Source organism: Mesocricetus auratus, unplaced genomic scaffold (genome assembly GCF_017639785.1).
Source record: "Mesocricetus auratus isolate SY011 unplaced genomic scaffold, BCM_Maur_2.0 Super-Scaffold_100008, whole genome shotgun sequence".
Lineage (NCBI taxonomy): Eukaryota > Metazoa > Chordata > Mammalia > Rodentia > Cricetidae > Mesocricetus > Mesocricetus auratus.
The window spans coordinates 83,274,872-83,292,396 of NW_024429192.1; the positions used below are offsets into that span (position 1 = coordinate 83,274,872).

General features: G+C 48.7%; 2 protein-coding genes across 5 annotated transcripts in view; one reads left to right on the forward strand and one right to left on the reverse strand.

The window, feature by feature from the left end:
• The window catches only part of Bud31 (BUD31 homolog), a 7,218-nt gene extending 4,190 nt beyond the window's left edge, over positions 1 to 3,028 (forward strand). For all 3 annotated transcript variants that reach the window (XM_040751355.1, XM_040751356.1, XM_040751357.1), the window contains 3 exons: positions 107 to 229; positions 1,392 to 1,558; positions 2,795 to 3,028. In XM_040751355.1, the coding sequence (XP_040607289.1) occupies positions 107 to 229; positions 1,392 to 1,558; positions 2,795 to 2,845 (341 nt within the window). In that variant the 3' untranslated portion in view covers positions 2,846 to 3,028. The remainder of the gene's footprint in view (positions 1 to 106; positions 230 to 1,391; positions 1,559 to 2,794) is intronic.
• On the reverse strand, positions 2,585 to 17,437 carry Ptcd1 (pentatricopeptide repeat domain 1). 2 transcript variants are annotated; one of them, XM_013120463.3, is made up of 10 exons: positions 17,283 to 17,421; positions 15,807 to 15,936; positions 14,391 to 14,891; positions 13,257 to 13,397; positions 12,024 to 12,242; positions 11,179 to 11,280; positions 8,271 to 8,978; positions 6,282 to 6,398; positions 5,423 to 5,605; positions 2,585 to 3,394 (listed from the first exon to the last, which is right to left on the reverse strand). In XM_013120463.3, the coding sequence occupies exons 3-10, from the start codon at positions 14,853 to 14,855 to the stop codon at positions 3,212 to 3,214; spliced, it is 2,118 nt and encodes a 705-aa protein (XP_012975917.1). In that variant the 5' UTR covers positions 14,856 to 14,891; positions 15,807 to 15,936; positions 17,283 to 17,421; the 3' UTR covers positions 2,585 to 3,211. The 2 variants fall into 2 exon arrangements, with proteins under 2 accessions (XP_012975917.1, XP_012975916.1); XM_013120462.3 differs by lacking the exon at positions 15,807 to 15,936 and having other exon boundaries at positions 17,283 to 17,437.
• Between the last annotated feature and the right edge of the window lie 88 nt (positions 17,438 to 17,525).

Consider the following 17,525-nt stretch of genomic DNA (forward strand, 5'->3'; position numbering starts at 1 on the left):
ATCCCCATGGGTATAAAATAATCATAACTGTAGTTATGGAAGCAAACATGCTACATGCTATGCAGACTATCTCCTAAAACACATACATGCTTTTTTTTCTCTCCAGCTGAAACTGAACCCCATGAGGGAAAGAGGAAAGTGGAATCTCTGTGGCCCATCTTCAGAATCCATCACCAGAAAACCCGCTATATCTTCGACCTCTTTTACAAGAGGAAAGCCATAAGTAGAGGTGTGACTGACTAAATACCTTGACCTTTAAGAAGCTATTGTTAATGTGTTCACATACGTGGGAAGCAGTCGTATTCCAAGGCTTCCATGTGGAGGCTGCGAAACAACCTTTAGGAGTTGATTCTCTCCTTTTGCTGTGTGGGTCTGGAGGATCAAACTCAGGTCATTAGGTCTGTATGGAAACCATTCTTGGCCCTGAGCCATCTTGCTGACCCTCTTGACTTTTTATACCTGAGTGGTTTTCAGAATTTATATGATGGTTCATAAAAAGCTGGGAGTCACCATGCCTGGTGGCACACACCTTTAATCCATCATTTGGGAGGCAGAGGCAGGTGGTTGTCTGAATTCAAGACTAGCCATTTCTATACAGCAGGTTCGAGGACAGCCAGGGGCTACACAGATAAACCGTCTTTAAAAAAACAAAAAAGGTTGTGTTATGGTTCAGACCTATACTTTCAGCACTTGGGAAGCACAGGCAGGAAAATTGTTGGGCATTCCAGGCAAGCCTTGACAGTAGTGTGAGATCCTGACTCCAAAAACAAACAAACCAATGGTTCTTGTCTTTGCCGACCCAGCAAACATCAGTTTTCTTACCACTGATGAAGAAATTGTGTGTGTTTGTGTGCTATTTTTTTTTTAAACATGGTTACACTAAGTAATCCTGGCTGGCTTCAAACTAACCTGCTTCTGTCAAATTCTGGGATTAAAGACCTCTGCTTGCCTCTCAAATGATTCTAGCCTTTGTCAGATTGACATAGCACTAGCCAGCATAGCCTGTCTGGTGGTGACACACGCCTTTAATCCCAGCACTCAAGAGACAGGGAGGGGCAGGAGAATCTCTGAGTTCGAGGCCAGCCTGGTCTACAGAGCAAGTTCCAGGACAGCCTCCAGAAAAACCCTGTCTGGGGTGGGGTGGGGGGCTCTGCTTAAATTTTTTGTTGTTCCTCTTGTTTTTTTCTTTTGTGAGACAGAGTTTGGGTAGTCATAACTCCTGGAACCTAATTTTTAGACCAGGCTGGCGTCAAACTCAGAGAAATCTTCCTGTCTGCCTCCCCAGTGCTGGGATCAAAGGCCACCAAACCCAGCTTAATTTTCCTTTTAGTCCAGGGTGAAGGCTGGTTTGTTGTGCCATGTTCTGATGCCTTGTCCCTGCCTTTCGACAGAACTCTATGAATACTGCATTAAAGAAGGCTACGCAGACAAAAACCTGATTGCCAAGTGGAAAAAGCAGGGCTACGAGAATCTGTGCTGCCTACGCTGCATTCAGACTCGGGACACCAACTTTGGGACAAACTGCATTTGCCGGGTCCCAAAAAGCAAGCTAGAAGTGGTAATGTTTGAAGGCTGGATGGGGAATTATTTTTGTCACTAGAAGCCTGCTAGCAGTCCCTCCCAAGAGTGAGTCCTTCTGATCAGAGATCCTTGCTAGGTGGAATCTGGTGGTCATTCCAAGATATAAGGCTGGTCTCAATACTATCTGTGGGTAAATAACTGGGCCAAACCTCTTTTCTTAGGGAGTAGTAATGGCAGTAGCTCTGATGTGATGGGAAGGCCATTAGGCAACCTATCCCTTTCCCCTTTCCCTCTAGTCTTATGGTAATACTAATCTCCACATGTATTCTGTCAGAACTTTGTTTCAAACCCAGAAGTGATGGCTCATGCCTTTGGGAGGTTGAGACCAGCTTGAAATAGTAATGAGATCATATTTCAAAATAACAGTAAGTTTCAGGGCTAGGTCAGGCACCTAGCAGTGGTGTTGGTAGTGGCTGAGCTCTAGTCCTCACACCCTTGAAATGGAACACCAGGACATCAGGTCAAACAGGCCATCCACTCACCTTGACCTTTGTTTTCTCTCATTACTTAATTAACCAGTTTTCATTTGGTGCAGATGGCCTCAACTCAGTAGGCAGCTCTATCCTCTGCCAAGGGTGGGCTCTGGTGTGGATGTGCCAAGCCATGGTTAATGATTGATGGCTGCTTCCCAAGAGCAGGCTCTTGGCGTTCTAAGTAGGTAGATGGCTGCATAGTATGCATGAAACCCTGGTTCCATCTCCAGTTCTCCAGAAAACAAAGCAAAGACAGCATTGCTCCAGTCCCACAGCCAGCCACTATTCCCTTGGCCACAGGAACTTAAGTATACACTTTTTGTCCTGGTGGCCTCAGAACCCTAGGCAGTAGCAGGCTGACCAGGAGAATGAAAAGGCTGGCTTAAGTTAATCCCAGCACTGGGGAAGCAGAGGTAGCTGGATCTCTTTGAGTTCAAGGCCAGTCTGGTCTACAGAGTGAGTTCTAGGACCGCCAGGACTGTTACACAGAGAAACCCTGTCTCAAAAAAAAAAAACAAGACAAGAAAGGCTGGTGGTTGTGTCTTGTCTTATTCACACAGACATGTAACTTTGGGCTGGTAGTAGCTGATTCCATTTTCACAAAGGAGCTAAAATACCCAACTGGAACTGTCTAGTAAAGATGTCCTGTAGGGAGTGTTCTACTAGCACCCTGTACACCAGGTTCCTGTAGGTATGTGCAAGGCTATAGCAGTGTATCTAACTCCCTCTCCTCTGTTCAGGGTCGCATCATTGAGTGCACACACTGTGGCTGCCGGGGTTGCTCTGGCTGACACCCTTGACTCCTCTACATTCTGGACTTTGGACCTTGTTGGCTCCTGCCTTATTGGGCTACCCCACTCCTGGAGCAGCTCTTCTCAGAGTGGTGCCCAGAGAAGAGACCCAGAGGGAGCATGGGCTCTACAGGTGAAGGCTTCACTAGCTGAAATCTGTAAAAATAAAACCTTTAGACCTCTTGACTATATTCATTTTTTCAGAGCAGCAGGCTCACCAATGATGGGAAGGGCAACCTGGGATTGTTTGGGCACTCTGGGCCCAGCATTTGTCTTTACACCTGTGCCTGTGAAATGCTGCAGTGCCCCTAGAAAAGTGATAGCAGCCCTGTGAAAGCTGGGTACGTGTCATAGCAGCACTCTCCATCACCTGTCACTTAGCCTGCCACCGACACCTGCATTCCCAGTGGCGTCTTGTTTCCCCTTAGGCTTGGTCTGGAACTCCTGCCAGGGGTGGGGGGCTTCTTCTGCTGGCATCACTTTCAGCCACTGCTTGTAATAAGCTCGAAAGCCATCGATCTTCTCCAAGTAGGTGTTTTTCCCTTTGTACTGTAATTAGAAATGCACAGAACTATGTCAAGATGAGTGACATAATACAAAAGCTTCACTATGAAACCAATCCTTGTAATGAATCCAGAACACACTAAGAAAAGCAGGGAGTTAAGCAACATTCTTAGCCAAGCAAAACCACTGCATGCCACCCAGAGCTAACCACCACAGAAGCTGACCCCTGCTGTTCCAAAGAGACTACAGTGGACAAGGTAGAAAAATGAACATTAGATTCACTACTGTAAATCTAATGTATTTGGGGCAGGACAAACTGCCTTTTGCATAACTGCCATCTATCCTAAGGGCACTGTAGTGCTCCTAAACCTGTGAAGGTCACCTCAGCCGCACAACTAGAACTGAGGTATCCCATCAACTCTGCCTGTTTACTGAGCTGTTGCCCTCCTTCTGACCTACCACCTTGGACCACTCCCTACTCCTTGTAGGGAGGAGAGGTCTGATGACTTTGAAACAGCTGGCAGGGAGCTACATGGGGAAAAATAGGCCAAACCAAAATAGAAGACAAAAAATGTTAAAATGTCTCAAAAATAATAAAAAAAAATAAGTGAAAAAAAAAGTACACTGAGGAAATTGCTCAGTGGTAAAATGCTTGTTGTGCAAGCATGATGACAAATTCACTCTAGTACTCATGTCTCATGCTATAATCCCTCTGCTAGGGAGCTGAGCTCCAGTTTCAGTGAGACCCTGTCTCAGTAGGTCTGAGAGTGACAGAAGGCTTTAAGTGGTCTTAGGCCTTTAGTTGCACCTAATACTCCTCTCTGCACTAAGCAATGAGATCATCTACTGGAAAGGTATTTACATCATGGAATTGAAAAAAGTCTAGGGGCTGGAGAGATGGCTTGGCAGTTAAGAGCACTGGCTCTTCTCTTGATGACCTAGGTTCTGCTCCATGCACCCACAAGATGGTAGACAAACACCTACTACTCCAGCTCCAAGGGATCTGGCCTCCTTGGGCACTGCACATACATTGTGCAGAGACACCCAAGAAAAAAAACGTAGTTTTTTTTTTTTAGATGGTGGCCCGTGGATCCTCAGATATGCCTAACCAAATGCTTGGCACAATCTGCCCCTGATGACCAACTCATTCTTACCAGGACTTAAAAATGCCACTCAAGTGGCACATGTGGGAGCCTGAAGTGTGTTCCCACCCATTCACTGACTCCTTCCCATCTGGTTTGTGTCCTAGGCCATAGTTACTACTCCTGCTCTGGAAAGAGAGCACAGGGCCTGACTCAACAGAGCCCCAAACCAAAGGCTAGAGCCTGATGTCTTTGAAGGGGGAGCATGTGCAGTCGCCTTTATCAAATTGTATCACTTACAGTGTGTGTGCCCACCCACTGAACAGTGAAGTACTGAGCACCAAACAACATACACGCATTGGGAAACCAGGTGAACAAGGCAGTATCCATTCCTCTAAGCCAGGTGATTCAGTGAAGACAAGAACTGTGTGAACATAGTAAACCATGGCATCACAAGACTAGAGGAAGGGGAAGCATATCTGAGAAGGGTTACTATTTAAGCTGGACATGACAGTAAACACCTGTAATCCCAGCACTTGTGAGATGGAGACAGGAGAATCAGTAGTTCATGGCTAGCCTGAGTTACCGAGACTGCCTCAAAGTAAAAAGTGGGCTGGAAGTCAGTGGTGGCCTTTAACCCCAGCACTCGGGAGGCAGAAGCAGGCACATCTCTAAGTTCGAGACCAGCCTGATCTACAAGAGCTAGTTCCAGGACAACCTCCAAAGCCACAGAAAAACCCTGTCTCAAAAGTGGGCTGGGGAGATGGCTTTAGTAGTTAAGAGCACATACTGTTCTTCCAGAGGACCTAAGTTCAGTTCACAACCACCTGTCAGCTCCAGGGGATTCAATGTAGCTCAGGAACTTGGGTTTCTCTGAGAGAAAGCTGCTGAACAACTTTCAGCAAGGAAATGAATGTCAAGTCCCCAAGGCCAAAACCACAGATGGCAGCAGCTAAGACAATGGTGAGTACTGTAGAGTTGGCGCACATACCCGGTCAAAGGTAGGAGGGTACTCAGCAGCAAACTCTAGCTGGCGGATGATTACTTCATTCACTGGGACACTGTTCTGCCTCATGTCCTTCAGGATATCAATGAGATAGGCATAGTCCAGCTTCTTGAGGGCCGCATTGATGAGAGTGCTGTAGATATGGGTGTTAGGGGCCATCTGGGATTTCTAGAATATGGATATCACATGGTCAGTAGGATGATGGTGGCTGGCAGGACAGAGCAGTCTACTGTGCCAGGTCCATAGATGGGTCTGCTCCACAGACCAGGCACCAGGAACAACTGACTGTCTAACCCTGTACAAAAGCAAGTAGGCCATATTGCCTCTGCCCTGAAGAATTTGGGGAGAAAGACTGCTACTTGGAGGTCAACAGACAGGAAATGCGATGTAAGACACCTCCTTATGCTTGGCTGTAGTTTACTGGTTAACAGTGTCATCACCACAAGGTGGGGGTCAGCCTATAGAAGCCAGTTTTAGTAGGGTGGTAGAATGTGTAGACACAACTTGGTCCTTGGAAGTGTCTGGGGTTGGTTGGAGTCGACCTAGCAGGCACTCATGAGAGAAGCCAGAGCTGAAAACTACCCTTTGCCCCCAGAGCTTCTGGTCCATCTCTCTTCTGGACATAGATCTCATCCCTCCATTGGAACAGCACCTTCAAGATGGAAATACACTCTATTCTCTGGGCCAGTCAGTTTCTACAGTGGCTTACAGAATCTGGGTTGTGGCCATTCCTGCTCCTTACTCATTTGATCCTGCTGGGTCCCATTTCCCCACAAGTTTCTTCGTAAGAATCCCAGAGTTCTCCCAGAACCATAAGCATCCCGTTTGGGCTTGAGTCTCTCACCTTCAGGTCTGCAAGCAGTTGCATACCATCTCTGGGCCTATGGCACCCAATGGCCAGGTTGCAGAAAGTCCGTAGATTGGGAACAATCCCCTTCTTTGCTAGGATTGGCAACAGTGCCTGTAAGATAGACATGCAGCTGTTACCTGAAAACCCACAAGCCCTGGCCAGACGTCCTGATGAATCCCTCTGCTGGATGCTAGAGGTCTCTTGACTCCCTCAGCTGACTATAGGGCACTCGTGGTCTCCCCTCTCAGCACTCAAGATTCCATGCCCCTTTGCCACAAATGCCCTTCGTGTTTCTGCCTTTCTGATCCTGTGTCGAGCTGCTTGGCGGCCCATCCCTGTACGGGGCCAGGGAACCAGGAGCTCCTGATGCAGAGCAGGAAGCAGTGCTGACCAGTGTGGGAGTGCTGGCTGAGGAGCCCCACACCTGGTGTGAGAAAGAGGGCGTTCAGCCTGGGTAGGGCCCCAGAAAAGGACTGTCTTCTTAGTTTGCCTGAAGGAAGGCGTCCTCTGCACTGTGACCATTTCTCTGTCACCTCTGACCCTCACAGATGCCCAGGGCACTGCTTTTGTCAGCACATCACATAAAAATTGACTGTGTAAGTGACAAACCCCTGTCTGGTGCCCAGCTATCATCTCTGTGAGACGGGGAAAGTCACACACAACCAGGCAGATAGACAGCAGACTAAGTACAGTGTCAGGAGCATATATGAGGTGAGAACATTCTGGAGATGTACAGGGGTGCCTCATGATGAGTCTTTCTCTTTGGGGGATGCTGAGTCAGGATCTCAATATACAGCCTTGGCTAGTCTGGAGTTCACTATGTAAACTGAACTAAAACTTGGATATTCACCTTTCTCTACCTCCCAAGTATACCATATCCAGTCCCTCTCTCCTTCCCTACCCCCCTCAAGAAAAGGCCTCAAGAACTCCAGGCTGGCACTGAGAGATATCTGAAAGGAGGGATTCTTAATTGAGAAACTACATAAAATGGGGCATTTTCTTAATTAGTGATTGATGAGTGGTGCCATCCCTGGGCTGGTGGTTGTGGGTTCTATAAGAAAGCAAACTGAGCAAGCCATGACACAAAAGTCGGTGAGCAGCACCCTCCATGGCTTCTGCATCAGCTCCTGCCTCCAGCTTCCCCTGTCATGACTTCCTTCAGTGATAGACTATGAATATGGAAGCATAACACAAACAAATCCCCCTCAAATTGCTTTTTGTCATGGTGTTTCATCATAGTATACAGTAACCTAAACTAAGACAGTGGCCAAGGACAACCTTAAATTCTTGATCCTCCATCCTCCAATCCCCAGCCCCAGGGATTACAGGTGTGCATCAGTTTATGCAGCGCTAGGAATGGGTCCCAGAATCATATGCATGCTAGGCAAGCCAGGGTACCAGCTGAGCTACCCTCAGCTCCTCACAGTGATTTTTTTTATCTTGTTTTGTTTTTAATGTGTAGGTGTTCTGATTGCATTCATGTCTATGTACCACTTGAATGCTCAATGCCCATGAAAGCCAGAAGAGGGTATTAGATCCCCTGAAACTGGAGTTACAGATGGCTGTGAGCTACCATATAATAAGTGCTAGGAATCAAACCCAGGGCCTCTAGACCAGCCAGTGTTCTTAACCACTGAGGCCTCTCTCCAGCCCATTTATGGTAATACTTAACCAGTTAAACAACTCTACAGCCCTGTTCCCGGGCACCTGCTTATCTTCTGTACTCCTCCTCAGTGTGGTGACATGTTGGGCCTCTTGGAATCAGGTATCCCCAGCATGTCAGCATGTCCCTTCTCCATGAATGCCCTTCATACCCCTCCTCTGCGTGGTAGGACTGTGGTACAGCCGGCTGCTTTGTGGCTCAATTTCTAGCTTCACATAAGGCCAAGCCTAGAGCAGGGTTCTAGATGTGTCTGGTGACTGCTAAGCTATGTCCTACAATCTGAGGTCAGAGGAGGAAGTCCCCAGTAGACAGTGCCTTACCTTTGCTCCCTCCAGGTCTCCTAACTTGCTCTTCTTCCTAATCAGCGTGTTGAAGAAGGTCACATCGGCTTCCACCTCATGCTTGTCCAGGATGGTCAGCAGTGAGGACTCTGCGAGGCTCCCAGGTTCCACCACCTCAGCCAGTAGAGTGAGGGTTTTGATATCCGGCCGGAGCCCATGTTCTGCCATCTTGCCCAGGAAGCCCTCTAGGCCCCCCATCAAGGCCAGCCTATCAGCAGGTGTGGCCACTGTCCCAAAGGAGACTACAATTGGGGAGAGAGTCCCAAGACTCAGGATATTGACTTCCAGCTCCAAGCGGGGAGGCTTCAGGGCCAGTGGGGTGTGGGCTACTATGTGGCCAGGGTCTTCTGCCTTCATTTCTACCTCAGGCTGGGACCTGCTTGCTATCAGAGTCTCAGGGAAGTCTGGAGGCCCCTCAAGTTCCTGAGATGGTTCCAGAAACAACTGCCTCTCCAATGCCTCCACATGTCTAAATGACACACCATCCTTTGCCTTGGCCTGGACTTTCTTTCCTGCCTGAGGCCTGCCTGCTGGGGGCTGGAGCAGGATAGTCTCTCCCTGAGGCTTCAGGAGCAGTCTGGAGGCAACCTCTGGGTCCCCCAGACCACAGTCTCGAGCTGCCCCCAACAGGAGGTTGTAGCCATGCCGAGTTGGTTTGATCCCTAGACTCAGCATCTGCCGCCACACCTGCAAGAGAAACAAATGTTAGCTACATGTTCCTGCCTCCTACATGCCTTAAGAAGAAGTACGTGCTATGAATTAACAGACCAGCAAACTCACAAGGTGCAAGAGAGCTGGAGTAGCTCTGTGGTACAGCAACTGCCTAGGATGTGAAGTCCTGGATTAAAACCCTAGCACCACACACACATACAAAAAAAACAAAGCCAGGCGTTGGTGGCGCATGCCTTTAATCCCAGCACTCCGGAGGCAGAGGCAGGTGGATCTCTGTGAGCTCAAGGCCAGCCTGGTCTACAGAGGGAGTTCCAGGACAGGCTCCAAAACAATACAGAGAAACCCTGTCTTGAAAAAAAACAAAAAATCCCAAAACAAAACAAAACAATACCCCAGCACTCCAGAGGCAGAGGCAGGCGGATCTCTGTGAATTCGAGGCCAGCCTGGTGCACAAGAGCAAGTTCCAGGACAGCCTCCAAAGCCACAGAGAAACCCTGTCTCGAAAAACCAAAAGAAAAAAAAAAAAAAAACCAAAACCAAAAACCAAAACAAGACAAAAACTGCTGGGGATGTGACTCAGGGAGTGGAGACCTAGGTTCAGTCCCTGTGAGAAGCTAGCCTAAAGCCCCAGATAGAAGGCTCAAGAGATTAAAAAAAAGCAGGGTGGGGAGAGGACTGGCAAGGTGCTGGCCACCAAACCTAATTCAGCACTCAGGAGGCAGAGGCAGGTGGATCTCTGTGAGTTTGAGGCCAGCCTGGTCTACAGTGAGTTTCAGGATAGCCAGGGCTACACAGAGAAATCCTGTCTTAAGAAACAAAAACAAACCAAAAGTCGTAGCTCTTCTTTCTTTTTCGGTGTGTGCATGTGTGTTGCTGTTGCATATGGGTATGTGTATCTGTACATAAGCAGAGGCCAGAGGCGAACATCAGGTGTCCTGTTGTATCACTCTTTGATTTACTTGCTGAGGTAGGATCTCTCACTCAACCTGGAGCTAGGGTGGCAGTCAGCAAGACCCAGCAATCCTCATGTCACTGCTGCCCAAAGAGCTGGGGTCACAGTGCTCGGGGTCACAGCCATCTTTTTGCATGAGTTCTAGGGATTTGAACTTAGGTCCTCACGTGTTTATACAACAAGTGCTCTTACCTATCAAGCAATCTCCCTAGCTCTAAATCCCAACTCTTAGTGGGTGTGGGAATCTCAGGTAATAAATGTCTGTGAGCTTCAGTTCCCTCGCCTGCAAAAAGGGGCTGACAGTGCCTCAAAGAAGCAGTTCAGGAAGTATGCAACACAAAAAGGCCATTAGTAGCTGGGTGGTGGTGGCGCACAACTTTAATCCCAGTACTCGGAAGGCAGAGGCAGGCGGATCTCTGTGAGTTCGAGGCCAGCCTGGTCTACAAAGTGAGTTCCAGGACAGCCTCCAAAGCCACAGAGAAACCCTGTCTCGAAAAACCAAAAAAAAAAAAAAAAAAAAAGGTCATTAGTATCATTCTATGCTTTCTCCACATCATGCTACTGCTTCAAAATTCTTTGTAGAGGGGACAGAACCTTGTGGTCTTAGGTTGTTATTCTGCAAAGGGGCTGGGAAGCCTCCTGAAATGGGTATCTGGACACAGGATATTTGGACAGGGCTGCTGCCAAGCTGTGGTGGACACATTAGATGGCAGAGCTTGGAAGAACATGACACAAAAGCATCCATGACAGCAACACCAACACCCACTCCCCACATGATCTGAGATGGGATTAGAGTATATATCTCACTTTGGGACTAAGTGTACATTCCTGGGTTAGTGGAGAAGGAGTGAATGTACTATAATGGTCAGGAACCCCGAAATTAGAGGGTCTGAGCAGGAGAGGTATGGGCTGGCTCTGTCTTCACTAGTGGGGCAGCATTTCCACAGGACTCTTTTCCATGGTGTCCACAAAATGGAGGAAGAGGCCCTGTAGTGATTACCAGGAAGGCCAGAAAATGGCAGCTATAATAGAAACACCTGGTACAATGGGCTAGAGAGAAGGCTCAGCGATTAAGAGTACATACTGCTTTTAGAGGACCTGAACATGGTTCTCAGCATCCACTTCAAATGGCTCACAACAGGCTATAGAACTCCAGCTCCAGGCAACCCCTTTCTGGCCTCCTGCACACATACATATAATTTAAAAACAAGAACCAAACAAAGCTAACCTTGGTATCAGGCAGAGCAGAAAGGCAAGACTGACCTGCACGGCTTGTCGGAAGCCTGCCTTCTTGTCCTGGATGCAGCCCATGAGCAGGAAACAGAAGGTCTCCTCGGTGACTGCATGCCCCTTGTGGATGATTTCCTGGGGGAGAGAAGAAAGCAGTCTTCCTCAGAACCTACAGCAAGGCCCAGACCAGGCAGTGTCTGACCTAGTTCAGTACCAGACCTAGGGAACAAGTGCCTGGATGCAGCGTTGGGACCAGTTAGTAGCAGCTTCCCAGCGAAGCACCTAACCAATACCCTGCTACCTCCAGGCCTGTCATCCCAGCTCTGCGCCCAGAGTCAGCAGCATCTGCAAAGCTGACCCCAGCAGCCTCTGCACTTGAGGCCCTGGAATCACAGGACTGGTGCCAAGACCCACCACCACTACCAGCCAACTATGGACATGGGTAAGGACAGGCTCTGAGCTTCTCAGTCTCAGTTTCCTCATTTGTGCAAGAATGCACCTTCTAGGACATCTGAACAAGTGTTCGACCCTGTGTGATGGGCCTGTACAGGGGGAGTACAGTCCCCACCAGCCTCTTCAGTGTCAAGATGAGCCAGTCCTCCTGAAAGACACTCCTACTTCTCAGAAACTCCTGTCTTTGCACTCTCACAGGGACTCCCTCTCCACCACCACCCTCTTGCTCTCCTGCCTACAGCTCACCACTGTCTGACTGAGGCCACAGAAAGTTAGATCATGTTGGAGTCCTGTGCGAAACCCAGCATAAATCAAGGGCTCTCAGCTTCCCTGAGTATTCCAGGTGAAGGGAGACAGGTTATCTCTCTCACACTTGTCCCATGGACTGGGCCTTCCTGAAGGGCAGGAAGAAGGGGAGTCCCCACCTTGAAGACATCAAGGCACATCCTGAGGTCTGCACACTTGGCGGCCACCTTCAGCAGGGCATGATATGTTTTCAGGTTGAGCTGCAAGTTTTTGGCCTGGAGCTGCTGTCGGAGCTTCAGCGCACTCTGCAGGGCAGAGTCCTTCCAGGGGGACTCTGCACAGACATTGAACAGAGCTGTGTACGTGGCGTCCGAGGGCTCCAGGTCTCTCTTCTTCATCTGATGAGATGGGAGAAAACTGAAGGTTTTAAGAGGGGCTGCAGACAGGGGTCACAGCTACTTTGAAGGCCTCAGAGAGGTCTGTTACCACATGCACCTACCACAGGAGCTAAGACTGACCCACGTGACACCTCATATACAGTGTCTAAACTCCTGACTCCACCCTGGGACACTTGAAAGACTATTCCACAGCTGGTGCACTTATATCAGGTGCTTCTGACAGCTCTATCCTGACACCTGACCAGCTCATCCTGACTGTCCATAGGGCACACAGTGGATCTGTTATGGGAGAGGGGGACCAGTGCTCACTGAGAGCTCATGAACCAGTGAACTCTCCTCAGAAACCAAGGATGAGATTACTTAAAAAGATTGTTACAATGATTCTTATACCTACAATGTCTTTCAGAAGTGCAGTTTTGTCAGGTATGTGGCCATCTTAGCACTCAGGAGGCAGAGACGGGCATGAGTTAAAGGTCAACCTGGTCTACATAGTGGGTTCCATATAGTAAGTAAGACTCTGAACAACAAAACAAAAAAGGGAAGTGCAGTTTCTCTCTGTTTCTCTGGCCACAGACTGTGAGGACTTGGGTAGTGTACCAAATAAGAGGACTAGAGTTAGCAAGGGTCTGCTAGAGTAAGAACTCCCTTAGCTTCTGGCCCCAGGAGAAGATGGGTTGTCTCTTGTTTGAGTCTACAGTTGTCCTGTGTAAAACTCTTTCTTGATTCATGAATGAAACGGAAACAGGGTTTGTGTGTGAGCAACTGTTGGGGTCTGTGGGAAGGAGCAGACTAACTGGGCATGGTAGCAGAGATTTGAGGGGACACATGGGTTCTCAGCAGCCCAGGCACATGATGATATATGTCTCTGTCACATCACTTAAGTCCCCAAGAAGAACTCAATTTGGATTCAATGTCAAGAAGTCTGTGTCATCTGCCCACGGTGACATTATGCTCAGAATCTGCACCCAGCATGCACTTCAGAGCCTTGGCCCTATTAATCTGACCCACACTCACATCATTATAGAGCCTGAAGGCCTTCTTCAGGTAGCCGACGCGCCCACAGCCCCCAATCAGCACCGTATAGTTGCACTCCAGAGGCTGCAAGCGCTCTTCCTTCAGCATCTGCCTCTCAAACAGATCCAGGGCCTCTGCCAGCTAGGGAAACAGCGAACAGGAGAGGGGCTCAGGAGGGTTTCAGAGACCTTTAGCAAGCCAGGGAGAGCAGGGCACACCTTTGCCAAGAGGATCAAAGCCATTCTAGGCTACATGGCATGTTTCAGAACAGCCTGGAACTCGTAAAATATTGTCTCAAAACAAGCAAAAACCCCAACAAAAATAAAAGGCCCCCAGCAGAGGGTGGGAGGTAGAGGGACCCTTCTTTTTTTTTTTTTTTTTTTTGGTTTTTCGAGACAGGGTTTCTCTGTATTGTTTTGGAGGCTGTCCTGGAACTCACTCTGTAGATCAGGCTGGCCTCGAACTCACAGAGATCCGCCTGTAGAGGGACCCTTCTGACATGACACATGACACCAGCTCCCTCCAACTGCAACCTCTGCCCAAAACGGCGTTTCCCCCATCTCTAATTTCCTTTTACCGCCAGGTATGGCGGCACACAAAATAAGCTGGCTGTGGTGGCATATGCTAGGTAATCCCAGCACTCCAGAAGGTAAGGTAGGAAGATTACGAGTTTAAGGCTAACCTGAACTACACAGTGAGTACCAGTCAGCCAGGGTTACACAGCAAGACAGCCTTGAAGGAATGGTGCAACTATTAAAATAAGTGAGAGCTGTCCACAGTTTAGAAGTCAAGTTGTTAAAAGAACAAATCATAACCCAAGGAAATGTGATACAGTCAAAGAAGACTAGTGGGATTACCATGCAGTGAGTTAAAAATAGCTAGGGGGCTAGCAATATGGCTTAGCAGATAAAGGCGCTTGTAGTGTAAGCTTAGGGACCAGAGTTCAATCTCTGGGCTCCATATAAAGGTGAAAAGCAGCAGCTCTACCAAGTTGTGCTCTGGCTTCTACCTGTGTACCATGGCACAAACAAATATTCACACGTGCACAAAAACAGCAATAGAGATCCAAGGACTGAGCACTGAACACCCCAACTCCAACTCCCACATAGAAGGCCAACCCCGAGGTTCCCGGACCTTTCCTTCCTTGATCAGGCGTTTGCACTGAAAGAAGTACCAGTACGGAGTGTTCCTCCGGCCCTGCCACGGTTTGGGCTCCAATTCTTCCTCCTCATCACCCCGCTCCTTGAGCTGCAGGTTATACAGCTGGGCTGTGGTCTTGTGGAATAGTCTCCGGGAGGTGTACTTGTCAGAGAGGGCTCCAAAGCTCTCTTCATCATTATCCTCCTCCTGAGGGGCCACAGTGCCGTGCTTACTGGAGTCAGAGCACAGGCTGCTCATGTTCTGGCTCCCTTGGCCCAGGGGTAGGCGGGAGGAAGAGCTGCAGAAGGCTGCTGGCACCTGCCAATGTGGCCATGCTGCCCTCAGCTGTGACAGTCCCTCCTTGCCTCCCGTCCATCGAGTAGAGCCAAGAAGATCCAGGTGTTGAAGGACAGACAGTCCTATGGGGTGGGGGCCAGAAAAGAGCCGGGAAAGTCTCATGAGGTCTATCACTGGCCTTTTTTGTGCCACCACAGCCTGAAAAAAGAAAAATCAAGAAAAATAAGGAAGTCGTATCAGCCTCCGTGGAAAAGTTGGACAGATAGAGAAGTGTAGTTACAAGCGTGGCTCCGAGTTAGGGAGGCTTGGCTGGGGGTGGGGAGTGGGAGATGGGCCATATTTAAAATCTCTGCACTTGGTGGAAGAGAATCAGAAATCCAAGGTCATATCAACTTCAAGGCCAGCCTGGGCTTCTTGAGACTGTCTCAAAATAATGAGAGAGAGAGAGAGTCAGGTGTGATGGACCACATGGTTAACCCCAGTACTCAGGAAGCAGAGGCAGGAGGATTTCTATAAATTCAAGGTCAGCCTGATCTATATAGTGAGTTCCAAGCTAGTCAGGACTACAGAGATCCCTGTCTCAAAAACACAATAATAAAGAGGGGCTGAGCCCGTGTCAGCAGATAAAGGAAGGTGCATTCTGTCACGATTGATCCCTGAACCTACTTGGTAGAAGCTGTGGTGTAAGCTCTGACCTGTACACAGGTGTGCTGTGCAATGCACATATGCATATTCACACATAAATAACTCAATGTGTTAAAAAAAAAACTTTGCAGGAAAGCTGGGCGTTGGTGGAACAGCCTTTAATCCCAGCATTCTGTGAGTTCAAGTCAGCCTGGTCTACAGAGAGAGTTCCAGGACAGGCTCCAAAGCAATACAGAGAAACCCTGTCTTGAAAAACAAAACAAAACAAAAAATGCAAAGGAGTTCAAAGTTAACCTCTGCTACAAATAAGACCAAACTATATGAGACCCTGTCTCAAAAACACAAAACCAAAAAAAAGAAAGCCTTTGTGAGGCCTGAAATTTCTGATACTCAGCAGCCTGAGGCTGAAGGGCAGCAAGTACACAAAGGAGAGTGAGGGTGTTTGGAGCTCCATGGTAGAGTTCTTACCTAGCATGCACGAGGTCCGAGGTTCAAGCCTCAGTTTTGAAAAAAACAAACCACACAGAGTGTGGTAGTGCACTCCTTTACTATGAGCACCGAGGTCATCACAGGCACATTTCTTCGAGGTGAGCCAGAACTATAAGGGAGACATTGTCTCAAAACAAAACAACCAGAAAACTACATATGTGCTTACATATAATCTTCTCTTTTGTGGTATTGTTGAATTTAGAGTTCTACCACCGAGTTACATCCCTAGCCCTTTATATTTTTTCTTTTTCAGACAGGGTTTCTCTGTGTAGCCTTTGCTGTCCTAGAACTCTCCATGTAGACCAGGCTGACCTTGGACTCACAGAGATCCAGTTGCTTCAGCCTCTAGAGTGCTGGGATTAAAGGTGTGCGCTACTACCAAAGCCGCCCAGCTATCTATAGTTTTCGAGACAGGGTCACACCAAGTAATCTTGGTCAGCCTCAAACTCAACCTATTTCCCTGCCTCAGCCTCACCTCAGTGTTAGGATTACAAGTAAGCACCACTGTGTCTGATTTTTGTATTTATTGGCTTGTTTATTTATGAGTCTAGTGACATTGGGCTTCAAATCCAGGGATTTAGGAACCTAAACTCTCTCACTGAGACACATCTTCCCATCCTAGCATTCTATTTTTATTAGGCTACTGGGCTAGAGTGTTCAGCCTGCATAGTTCGAATCCTTTAATTAAAAATATCAGAACAAGCCGGGCGTTGGTGGCGCACGCCTTTAATCCCAGCACTCCGGAGGCAGAGGCAGGTGGATCTCTGTGAGTTCGAGGCCAGCCTGGTCTACAGAGAGAGTTCCAGGACAGCCTCCAAAACAATACAGAGAAACCCTGTCGCGAACCCCCCCCCCCAAAAAAAATCCGAACAGCTGGGTGGTGGCGGTGCACGTCTTTAATCCCAACACTCAGGAGGCAGAGGCAGGAGGATCTCTATGAGTTCCAAGGCCAGCCTGGTCTACAGAGGAAGTTCCAGGATAGCCAAATACTTCCCTAGTGCTGAGATTAAAGGCTTGTGCCACCACCGCTAGGCTCAGGATAAACATTTTAAATCCTAGCTCTACTAGAAGGATGACTCTCCCTCCAGGGTCTCACGCAATGCAGGTTGGCCTCGAACTTTTGATTTTCTGCCTCCACTTGTCACTTACTAGGATTACAAGTATGCACCAACACTCCCGGTTTATGGGGTGCTAGGGCTCGAACCAGGGCTTGGTGCTTGCTAGGCAACCACTTTGCCAACTGAGCCACATCTCCAGCCTCCTTGCCTGAATTTTGAAACCTCTGAATCAGAGATACGCAGAGGCTCGGGGTGATCTGGGACCCTCGAATCGCCCCTGCCTCCTCTCCCCAGGCCTTTAGAGACTGGGTTTTCTCATATGTCTGATACCCAGGGCTTGGACACAGTCATTCGGTCCGGCTCCCGGGATTCCTACTAGGGTTAAACAGAAACTCACTCTGAGTGTCCCGCGCAGCGAGTCCTTGTGAGGCGTCCTCAAGGTTTCGGCCGCGAATTACCTCTCCTCCCTTCACCACAGGCGCCAGAGGACCCGCGCAGGCGTACTTGCGTCTACGTCTCACACGTTCTTTTCGATTACTGACCAGAAGAGACGAGCGTTTGGCTAGCGGCTAGCCAGGCCTGAAAGAGCGGCAGGACTCCGCGCTCTATTGGCTGAGTCTGGATAGGGGGAAAAGGGGCC